Here is a 12,171-nt window from a genome sequence, read left to right as displayed (position 1 = left end):
GCATATTCCTGCCTGTTTCTGTAACTCAGAAGGAGATGCAGTTTCATGTGGACCCAACAGACAGGCTTGGTGTAGCTCTTGAAATATCCTGAACATCTAGCTATGAGAAATCTTCAGCCTTCAGGTTCCTTTGGCCTCTGAGTTTCTGCTGACTGTAGAAGTTGCAGGAGGACCGGTGAGGGTGAGGGCTCATGAAGTTGCAGATGCTTAGGCCATTGGCTCTTCACAGATCCAGGATGGCTAAAGCATGGCACATATGCTGCCACGCTTCACTCCCCTGCAGGGCAGACATTGCTAATCAATCATCATCTCCTGTTGCACCTAGAGAGGCCTTAGGATCCTAGCAATCAGAGCTGGTACGAGGAACCAAACCTTTTACCCTCCTTGCCATTTCTACCAACAACATCCTAGTCTAATCCTAAATTTTGTTGAGCACTTTAAGTTGCAGTTATTCACAGGGCATGGTTCCAAAAACGGTGGTGAGCCATTCTCTCTTCTTTCTCTACTCTCTTTCCCTAGGTGAACCCCACCATGCCCTTGACCTTACCTACCATCTATGAACTGATAACTCCCAACTTTATGTTTTCTCCCTAGAATTCTTCTTAAAGAGACTCCGAGGCCAAGAAAGCTTAGAGGTCGGGTCTGAACTCCAGTAGGTAGATAAAAAATGTCTCTGAATGAACAGCTCGTTGAGAGCTGTACTGTTTATTTCTCTGTGGATTTCTGCCTACATCTGACACAGCGTCTTATATACCAGCAGATACTCAATAACTGACTATCAGTTGTATTTGACACATCTCCCTGTTTCCACGTGTCATGATGCTATGGTTTTCTCCACCCTTCTTGCATTTTCAGAGCGCATCCTCCTGTAATGCTGGCTGCCCCATTCCTTACCCCTCCCAGGCTGGATGGTGTGTGACAATCTGTTACCTTGGTGGCTCCCCAATGAACCATGCCTCCTGGTGTTTCAACCCTTGTGTTATCACCTCTCTTGGAATCTGGTATGCACCTCTGATTTGCCTTAACCACCAGAATGTGATGAAATTGTACTATGCCAGTTCCACTATGGCATAAACCTCAGGAATCTGGTGTAGGATGGTGCGTGCGTGTGTGTGTGTGTGTGTGTGTGTGTGTGTGTGAGAGAGAAAGAGAGAGAGAGAGAGAGAGAAAATCAGAGAGAAAGATGGAGAGACTCAAAAAGAAATTTTCCTGGAGCTAAAATGCAGATGCTTTTTTTAAAAGTCAGGTTTTAAAAAAAATATTACCTCCCTTCTTGTTTATCACTCTTATCTCAGGAGCTTAGCAATCTCTATATTTAGGTTTGGTGAACTAGAGAAAGGGGGTGGCTTCCTCTCATGGCCTGCCTAAAGTTTGCTGACGTCAAACTTCTGTCCAGCCCAGGCCAAGCATCAGACAGAGCTGGGGCTCCAGGTGCAATCTTAAAATGAACCATTCCCATCCATTCTTCTGTAAGTAATAGAAATGAAAAATATAAGTGGAAACCATCAGGGAAAACTTATCCCTCAGGGGCAACGCTCCAGGTCCCACTGCACGGCAGGGAAAGCAGGAAGCACGGAATGACTGGTCTTCGCCACAGGAACATCAGGCTGTGTCTTAGCTTTGAGCTGGACACACACACTTACTGCTGTGGTTCACAGGTGCACGTGGAGATTCCTTTTGCCTCGGTGGGTTCTCCCCAGTGGCCAAACTCCAGGATAGTAACTGAGCTACAGCGACTCTTGTTTTCAGGCCCCAAAAATCTTAAGATAACACCCGATTAGCAGGCAGGGGCAAGAAGGTGGAGCTTTTATTTGCAGGACATTTGGAAAGAGACAGGATGTTGAAGGCAGGAGTCAACGTTTCCCAAGGTTCTTTCTTAAAGCACATCGTGTTTGGCCTCAGGGTTGCTGACTCACCCAGCGCTGCCCCCAGCCAGGCATTCTATCATCGGGCTACTATATTCCCAAGAGATCCTGGGACACTGGCTCACTCCCCAACTACAGTATCCACAGAAACATCTGCTTTAGCTTATTAGAAAGTTAAAACAACCGAGTGTCAACCCCTGTCTTTTCCACCTAAGGACACATTCCTCTTGGCTGACGCATACTCTGTGAGTGTGTCTGTGAACTGGTTTTAATGATGATTTGAAGAGCCTCTTACATCCTAGTTTATTTAACCTTCTCACACGAATAGCACGGCTTCTCTGTGGGGAATCACGGAATGACTACTGACTCGCTAGATACGCAATGAGCCCTGGAAACAGGAAGGAAAACACCGGCTCTCAAAGCCAAATTCATTCCCTTCTCTTGTCAGCCACAGGTAATTGTAGAAAGCAGTCTGGCCTTGGAGTCAGCAGACTCAGGGTCAATCTGCCGTCCTGTCGGAAGCTGCGGGACCTGGGACAGGCTCCTTGGCTTCTCAGAGCCTCAGATTCCTCTTCTACAAAATGGGAATAATAAAACCTATCCTGCCAGCCACGCAGGGATCTTAAGAGGTCTGAAGAGAACACTGGGGCAGGGAGGCATCTTAAAGGACAATTGATGCTTACGTTTTCTCCTGTGACAGTGGCTTCCCCCAGAAGCCACTCAACCTGAACTTGAACTTGTTCTCACAGAGTTCCCTGCACTGTGGGATAGCTTGGATTTACTTTGAGCGGAAAGCCTCCTTCTTTAGCATTCTATCAATGGGTTTTTCTCCGGCTGGGTATACAGAAACAAGTCCAGTCCCTCCTCTGGAAGAACAGCTTTCAGACTTCTGGAGGGAGGACCGCATCCCCGGTACCCACAGAGCAGTCCCTACGTCTTCTCCCCACTAGGCCGAGCCTTTGGCTCCTGTCACTGCCGTGGCTATGGTTCTCCAAAGGCACTTCAGGTAATTTACCAGCCTCAGAGTATCTTGTCTGGAACTGAATGTCATATTCGGGATGATCTAAAAGGGGGAGAATTAAGCAGGACAGTCACCTCTCGTGTTCTAGATGATACGCCTCGGTTCACGCAGCCGACCCTCGAATTGGCTGTTTTGGTGGTCGTGTCTCAATAGCAGCCCTTCCTTCACAGTCTCAGCTTCCAACCCCTGACTTTCTGATTTACTCTTTTCTTTCCAGCTTATTCCCTCTGGTACCCAACTCAATCATTCTCAGGCCTCATCAGGACCTACTGTCCATTGCTCATACCGCTGTTCCTCACCCCTCCTCTCCAGCAGGGCCTTAGCTGTCCCTTCTCACCCGGCCTAGGCCTCATGCTGCATCATTATAACCATCCCCTTGAATACACTCTCAACTCCTTTCTCTCTCTTTTTCCCTCTTGCCTGGCAAAATCCCAACCCTGATTAAATCCTACTCTCTGTCTCTTCCTGCCCTGCATCCAGACAGTGGAAACTGGCTAGAGAAAATCACAGAAAAGGTGTAACTGACCTAAGTTAAATTCATGATCAGTAACCTCCAGGAGGCCAGCAACCAGCCTCTAGTTCCCTAGTTTGGACATGCCAGTTCTTACCTCTTGCACCTTAAACCTCCACAGCCTCTGTCCCCATCCTCGCCCTCAGCAGATGACCTTGTCCTCCAAGGGGGTTCTCACGCACACCCCCTCAACATCTACCCACCTGCCGGCATCTGTGCCTAGAGTGTGGCCTTCCCTCTGTGTGGATGGGCTCTGTGCTCCCACCTAAGACGAAGCTCCCAGGTGTGCACTGGATTCTTGGCCACTTGCTTACCAGCATGCCTACCTCCACACCCCACACTCCATTACCAATTTCATCCTTCCTCTAGGACCATCCCCATCCCATATAACTTCAGTGTTACTTTCCCTCATCCTAACAAATGAAAACAAAAAACACAACAACGATCGAATGCTTCCTTCTTATCCCCAGATAAGGAATCCAGGTAAGGAGACTTTAAAGTTTAGTAACCTGCCCAAGGTCAATGACCTGGAAGTGTGGGGTTGGTTTGCCCACCCCCAAAGCCCACCCAGATGAGGCTTCCTGGGCTGCAGAGGCCACAGCAGCTCTCTCTCTGGCCCACCGCTCTGGTTCAAGTGGCTGAACTCAGACAATGAAGTACTTTGCCGAGGACGTCCAGACCAGCTCTGCCTACCTGGGCACTCTTGGGACAGCAAGAAAGGCTGGAGGTTTTCAAGCGAGAAGGGGACCTGCTGGGTCTGCAGAGGCCTGCTGAGATGCTGAGACAGTTTTGACTGACTTGCCTGTCAGACTCAGCGTGGGAGAGCGGGGGGCTGTTTTGAGAACAGCCAGCATGTCATCCCAGCCTCAGCGGGGGAAGCGGGGGGCAATGATGGCAAACAGATGGGGCAGGCCAGGGCGGCAGGAGCTGTCAGTGTGGTGCACCCCCGTGCAGAGACGACACCTCGTAAATCTCGCAGGCCCAGCCCGTGTGGCCTGTTGTGGTGGCCCATTGATGCTGCCTGGTCCTCGGAGCTGGAAAATGACAACTAAGGTGGCCAGCTGCCTTCCAAGCCATTCCGTCAGAAGGGCACACTTCTCTCCCCTGCTGCTAACAGCATCCCTATTCCTGCCAGGAACCTAGAAGAGCTCGGCCCACGGGGTTTTCCTCCCGGGACAGCAGATACTTAACTAGCCGTCATCCCCTCCCCTCCCTTCTCTGCTCCCAAAGACTCTCCCAGAGAACAAGCCCATTTGGCTTTGAGATTTCCGAGTACACAGCGTCAAGTTGGAATTTTTGGACCATCCGGAAAAGCATGCATCTCTGGCAAAACCCATGCTGACTTAGTCATGCTATCTCTTAACAGGCCTCTTTCACAGGGGACAAGCTGACCCACTTACTTGTCCGTCACGGCCTGCATGAACTCGTCCAGAAGGTCGTCGTACTCCTGCCCACGCACGCGCCGGTGCTTCAGGCCAATGTACAGAGGGTCCCTGAGCAGCTCCTGCAACAGACAGCATCCGTCCCGTTAAGTGTCGTGGGTTAGCGGGAAGGAGGGTAGGAGGGTGGGAGGGAGGAGGCTGCTCCCCACTCCCCAGGTGCTGTCTCTGGAAGGGTCTGGAAGCCAAGCCACTGATGGAGGGTAGACCCCCAGGGGTCCACACTTTAGGAATCAAGGATGCTTTGAACAAGCAGAACTCTCTGATACAGTCTTCCAACCTCTGGCCGCAGCTCTGGGTTCATTTCAGGGTTTCTCAACAGTGGTACTGTGGACGTTTTGGCCTGGACAGTTCTTTGACCCGTATATTGTATTGACAGAATACTTAGCAGTGTCTCTGGGTTCTTCCCACTTGAAGTCAGTAGCACCCCCAGTTGTGACAGTAAAAAAGATCTGCAGACTTTGCCAAATGTCTCCCTGGGGGATAAAACAGCCTGTGCTGAGAATCACCCCAGGCGACATCTGGATTGAGGTACTGGGTCTTGTCCAAAGTCACTGACCTGGACTTAAATTAGAAAACATTCCCTCCCTCCCTCCTTTCCTTCCGTGAAAGCTTACTGAATACCTACCACGTGCCTGGCATTGTGTTAGTCCCTGGGGATACAAGGATAGACTGATACAACCAGAACTTTCCATTCAAGAGAGAGGCCCACCCTAATGCCGGCCTGTGTTAGGTGGCCCCTCCACTCCACCTCCTGCAGCTCTTCTGTCACAGCTTTCACACGCTGTTTGGTCATCCTCTCTGTCTGCCCTGGTCTGATGACCACTCCTGCCTCTCTGTACTCCTCACACACACCCCTATGCAGAAATCAGCGGGCTTATTCGTGCATGACACATTTACTGACCCTCTACGCCTGCTGCCGTCAGGACTGTCGGGGAATTTGTAGGTAAGGGATGGTCACTGCCTCTAAGGTGCTCACGGCCTAATGCAGGTGGCTGATGAGTAAGTAAACTCTATTACAGATTAGAGACATTTCTTCGGCACAAAGCACGGCACCTGGCAGCACAGAGAAGGAGTGGAGTAATTCCCGCCAGGGAACGGGTGGGGAAGGTGACACGGAAGAAATGGTCAGGCTTTAAAAGATGGGCAGATGTTGCCCGGTGGGCTGGGCTCTCCAGGCTTAGAAATCGGCACAAAGAAAGGTTGGGGGCTGGAGTTAGAAGGAGGAAGAAGTACCTGGTGCCCTGGTGCGTTTAAGAAACAGGAAGTAATTTTATGTTTTCGGGTATTTGGAAAGTATCTATTTTTGTGTCTCCGCCGCCACAAAGATGAGCTCCCTGGGGTCAAGGTTTTGTGTTATCGTCATCTCCATCTGGACTGCTCCTGCAGGATTCAGAGGCAAGGATGTCATGGGTCCTGCCCTCAAGGGGCTCAGAGTCCAGTCTCACCTCCACCACTGACAAGCTGTGTGACCTCAGGCAAATTACGTGACCTCTCAGAGCCTCCTTCTCATCTGTCAAATGGGGATAGAGTATCAGCTGCACAGGGTGATCGTGATGAGGAAATGAAATAATACACGTGAAAGAGCTTTGGGAATCATAACGTGCTGTAAAGTAATGGCAGCAGCTTTGACTTTCACAGCGTTTGCTAATGTGTCAGGTACTGCTGAGGGAGGGGAAGCCACAGCGAGGTTAAACAGCCGCCTCTTTCTTGGGCTAATAAGTGGAAGAATCTGGATTCAAACTCACGGCTGCCAGCTCCAGAGCCCATGGTCTTAACCACTGAGCCAGGCTGCTCAGGTGGCTCATTCTTGCTTAGGACACCATTCTAGCTCCATATTGCCTTGTAGGAGGTGGCAGGACAAAGGTATAGTGGACAGAAAAGACCAGGAAGTACCTGCCTTCTCAACCCCTCACCCCCAATTCTGGGTCCACAGAATCTGAGGTGGTTTAGGGCTTTCTCCAAGGAGCCACACGGCTACATCAGAAAGACAGTAAGGTCTAAACTTCTTTTCCCAATCTCTTTGCCTCCTGGGTTATGCATCCTTGAGACTGTTTAGGACCCTGCCGTGGCAGTTGTGTGTGTGTGACCAAAGGATGAGAGTGGGACATATATGGTGCCTACCCTTCCACAGGCCACTTTCAAAGTGATCATCTAAAAGTCACTTAGAGGCAGCAAACATCCAGCCAAGGGCGATCAAGGAAGTAAATGATGACGTAACACCTAGATGGACAACTAGGCAGTCATTGAAACTGGTGGCTTTTAAGACTATGCAGTCACCTGGACAAATGTGTATGAGATTACTCAAAATGAGAAAAGCAGGATACAAAATTGCACAGATATCACAATTTCAACTGTCTGACACATATGAACAGCCTGCAAAGGGCATATGCATAAATGATAAAAATAGTCTAACTCTTGGCATTTGCAGAAAATATTCACTTTTTAGTTCTTATAGAGGTGAAAGGGTCCACGGTAAATTATAATCTGTAATGTTTCCAAGTCACAGATTGGTTCAGGAGTGCATGAGGCTGCCAAGAGTGGATTTCTCAGTGCTGCATACACGGTTTCTGGGGCAGGTCCAATTCTCCAGTGGTACTGAAGAATTTTAGGATATTCCAAAAATTTCTCAGTATATCTGCACTTAAGATGAAAGGTCAACACTAATGAGGTACTACTGAGATATAAAGGTGACCATAAGAAGCTTTTAAAAAAAGTCCTGATATTTTATAATATTTATTTTATTTATAATAAAATGTTTTATGTCTGAAATACTTCAAAACTAAGCACTCCAAAAAATTGGGAAGAAAGTTTCTATATGGAGGTGACACGAAAATATAGCTTCTCATACTTGTACAGAAATTTCAGGTAATTCACTCCTTCTGAATCAAAAGTAGTTTGATCCTTACGTCTTACATACTCTCATGCCCATTTTACAGATGAGGAAGGTAGAGTTGTTCAAGGGTTTAAATAAATTGCCCAAACTCACACAGCCAGAAAATATCTAAGCTGAAACTGAGCCTTGCTTTGACTGGGTCTCATGACAGCGCCCTTTACACCCCATCATTTGACATTGTGGGGACCAGGGAATGTGGGTTTGGCTCCTGACCCCCTCCCTGGTCCTCCTGGAAGAGTCCAGTAGTGGCTGGAAGTTCCAGCTGGTCCTGTAGACCAGTCTGGGGAGCAGTGACAGCCTGAATGGGGTCTGGGGAAAGACCGTGTCCACATCTCCAGCCAACTGGCTTTCCTTTGTCAGGAGGGAAAATGACTTCTCAAAAACAGCAGAGGGTGGAGCTTCCACACTGTCTTGGTACCACATGGAACAAGAAATCCACATTCTGCCCTGCGTCCCACCGAGTGATTGGTTATAAGAATGACTGCCACCAAGGCGTGGGACTATGAACTGGCCTGGACCCTCCCCTGGCAGCCCTCCTCTATCCTGCACTTCCTCACATAAATGTTAAAAAGAGAAGCTTTCAGAAGGCAGTATTGCCAGACAAAATACAGGACACCCAGTTAAATGTGGATTTCAGATAGGAGATATATATATATATATATATTTATTTAGTATAAATATGTCCCAAGTTTTGCATGGAACATACTTACGTTAAAAAATGATTAGCTATTTAACCGAAATTTAAATTTAACTTGCATCCTGTATTTTTCTTTGCTAAATCTGGTAACCCCATCAAGAGAGGCAGAAGGAATCTTGAAGCTGGGAGGCAGTGTGCCGCAGAGGAAAGGGCATTGCCAGGCCCAGTGGCCCTGGTCAGATGCTCTCCCGGAGCACCCTCAGGACAGTGTGGTTTTAGAATCAGAAGGGGCTCTGGGCTTTGGCATCGGACGCACCTGGGTTTGAATTCAGGCTCTGCCACTTAACTAGTTCTTCGACTTTGGGTACTTGTCCCTGCTTCATTTTACTTCTCTGTCCAATAGGGATAGTAATGATCTCTATTGCATCATGCAAGCTCTTTGAGGAAAGGGTCCTTATTCATGTGCATCTCCCTAGTGATGTTTACAGTGCTGGCGCATCGCAGGCCATTAAAAAGCGTTTACTGATGTGAGTTGCGTTTATTCTAGGACTGGGCTAAGGAGATGCTGAATTAAGAACTAGGGACGTCTTAGAAATCACTTGGTTCGGCTTCCTCCGAATGAGTGTTGGGGACCCAGAAAGGTTAAATGAACTGCCTAAGGTCACAAAACGAATTTGGTGGAAGCAGCTTCTAGGGCAGGGGTCTTCCCAGGCGGGATCAGCTTCCTCCCCTCTGAGCCTGCTGCTTCCCCTCTGCTAGGTAGTTGCCAAGCTCCCGTTGGCACTAAGTAAGCCTTCAGGTTAAGGCTCTATCCAGAGCAAATGAACCAGAGCTGCCTCCTCTGCTGTGGGAGTTGAATAGACCCTCCACGGCTGTGTGCCTGGCTCTTTCTAAGGTGAAAACTCTTGCAGACTAAACGTCATGGAAAGCAAAATGGCTGGCTCGTCTTCCCTTGCCATATCATTGAGCACTGGGTTTAAGCTGGAAGAGAGACGAACCTCTTGGTCTGGAAAAATATTTATCTTGCAGAGCAACGGGCACATGAAGATGTTACTCAGAGAGCATCTGGAGGTCTGGGGAGGTAATGGGATTGGGTTCACGGTGTGGACATGGTGCACTTTCCCCCTCTGGGTGACAGTTATGCCCACCATGTATTTCTCTGGAAGCTCAGTTAAGCCCAAGGGTAAGCTACAATGACCCTAGGAAGGGCCCCTTCACTGGTCACATGTGCACAGAGAGCCTGTGCCCGATGGCAACACGGGTGAATGCTGACTACTTATGAGCTGCGATAAAGACAATCTTGCCAGGTGGAAGGAACCCTTCCATACCCAGCTCTGTGGGCGATCCCACGCTGCCTCAGCAACCAGTAACACCCAAGGCACAGTCTACCAGGCTCTGTTGATGATCTGTCCCCTCCATCCCCCTCTTTAGTCATTTCCACAGAGACTTTCACATCACCTCCTTGAGAGGAAAATCCATTGAGGCTCAAGACTTCCGCAGGAGAAGCCAAGCCCTGGGTTGTCCCACAGAACCTTTAGCACAGAGTGGGCCAAGCACTGGGCTTGGACTCAAACCTGGCAGAAGCCATTTCTGCCCTGGGGCCCCTTTTCCCATGTGAAACGAGGGGGTTGAGTGAGAAGTATTTACATATAATATCTAGTAAGTATGACATCTAATGTGAACAGTCTGTGACTCTGCTGTGTGTATATGAAACAAGATGTACAAATCAATCCACACACAGACACAAGGGAGGGAGGGCCGGAGCAGGTGCCCTGTCTAACTGGGCGGGGCTCCCTCCCCCTGGTCCTTTGGAACTTCATCACGGGATGTCCCTCCTTCCTGGGATCACGTCTCACATATTTATTTTTCCAAACCTCCTTGGTGTCGGCAGGTAAAAGTGACTCAGAGTTTCAGGGCTGTAGATAGCAGATGTTTTCCTTCAACAGGAAACCTGGAGGGGTGTTTTCTTTGACTCTGATTAAAGCTCCTTTTGCCTCAGAAGTTTTTTATAGAGACATACACACAGATGGTCTAGTTGTTCTGAAACTAAAGCCTTCACAGCAGCAACCCTCCCTGCACTGCCACGTAAGACGGAAGCTGCAAGGCAGAGCCTCCCTCTCCTGTTGCTGTGTCTTGCTCTGGGTGAGAGATGTGCCCCCAGACTTCTAGGGGAAAAATCTTGCAAACTGATCATTTTTTAAAAAGAACTCTAGTGTGGAAGATCACATAGTCAATGCATTTGAAAAGACAGAAATCATTGTCTTCCGTCTTCCCAATGTTGGCCTCTTTGTAACTTTCTTGAAGAAGGTCTGGCGGGAGTTCACCTTTCTTTGCGGGGGAGGGCTGTGAAAATGGCATCGGTGTGCCCTAGTTTGATCCTGAGTGTCCATGGAACACAGACTGTGTGAAACACCTACTTTCTCAGTCTTCATTACCCAGTCTGTGACCCAAATACTTGACATCTTGGAGCAGTGTGCCACAGTAGACAAGGCCACTCTGGTGCCAGAGAGACCAGGGTTCAAGTCCCAGCTCCAACACTTAGAGCTGTGTGACCTGAAGTAAGTAGTTAACGTGTGTCAATCTCAGTTCCCTCATCTGTAAAAAGGGGAGAACAATATCTCATACAGTTGGTGTGAGAACGAAATGAGATTGACGGACTTCCCCAGTGGTCCAGTGGTAAAGAATCCATCTTCCAATGCAGGGGAGGAGGGTATGATCCCTGGTCGGGGAACTAATATCCCACATGCCACGCGGCAACTAAGCCCACGTGCCACAACTAGAGAGAGAAAACATGCAAGCCACAACTGGAGAGAAGCCCGAGTGCTGCAACAAAGAGCCCATGTACCTCAACAATAAAGATCCCGCATGCCTGAACGAAGATCCTGCGTGCCCCAACTAAGACCTGACGCAGCCAAAAAAAAAAAAATAATAATATTAAAAAAAAAAAGAGAGATTGAAATATACAAGTGCCCAGAACTATGCCTGGCCATTGCAGGTGCTGGCATAGGTCTTACTGGACATGGAGAACACTGCTTTCTCTCTCGTCTGTGGTGTTGCATGGCAGTTCAGGCTGTGCCCTGTCCCCTCAGCTGGGGAATCCTCTGGTCCTTCCAAAACTCTCTCCCTTCCACACCCAGGAGGGAGAGCTGAGGCAGAGGCCGAAAGCCCCAGGGGGGAGAAGCAGACACTTTGAGGAGACGTAACACATGAGCCATTAAGATGATCAATTAGGTGACAGTGTTGAAACACTGACAACTAAAAGATTCCACCCACGCCTGGCTCTCATTTATCTCCCTCAGCCTAGCAGAATGCCTGACACCTACTAAACACTTCATAAACTTTAAAAAAATAAGTAAAGAGAAAGTGCTCACAAAATAATCTTCATTGAAGAAATCAGAACAAAATTAGGGGCACAGCATGATTAATTAGGTAATACTGTATCTACGTCTATGTACACGCACAGAGAAACAGCGGACAGGAGCACAAATGTAGCGTAGTGGGAGAAATGCCACTTCCTTCTCCTTTTAAAATGTTGAATAATGTTCTAAAGTTACTTTAGTAATAAAAATTCTAAAAGTCAAGACATAATCTTTACTCATAAAGCAACAAAAACCCGGGCAGGCAGTGTGGTATGGTGTGGGGAGAGGAGCGCTCATGTGGATTAGGACCCACTCCTGCCACTTCCAGCAGATCTTCTTGGGCCAATTAATCTCTCTGGGCCTCAGTTTCCTCAGCTGTAAAAAGAGGGTAATAACTGAGCTCCACTCACAGGGTTATTGTCAGGCTGAAACAGGGTGGTCTG

At 48.5% G+C, this 12,171-nt stretch overlaps 1 protein-coding gene across 3 annotated transcripts in view; it reads right to left on the bottom strand.

Moving 5' to 3' along the window:
- Nucleotides 1-12,171, bottom strand: part of ME3 (malic enzyme 3) — a 308,269-nt gene that overhangs the window by 51,124 nt on the left and 244,974 nt on the right. For all 3 annotated transcript variants that reach the window (XM_082660565.1, XM_082660564.1, XM_082660563.1), the window contains exon 7: nt 4,798-4,901. In XM_082660565.1, the coding sequence (XP_082516691.1) occupies nt 4,798-4,901 (104 nt within the window). The remainder of the gene's footprint in view (nt 1-4,797; nt 4,902-12,171) is intronic.

This window comes from Grampus griseus (assembly GCF_964374135.1).
Source record: "Grampus griseus genome assembly, chromosome: 8".
NCBI classification, from domain to species: domain Eukaryota; kingdom Metazoa; phylum Chordata; class Mammalia; order Artiodactyla; family Delphinidae; genus Grampus; species Grampus griseus.
This window is presented reverse-complemented; position numbering and strand designations above follow the sequence as displayed.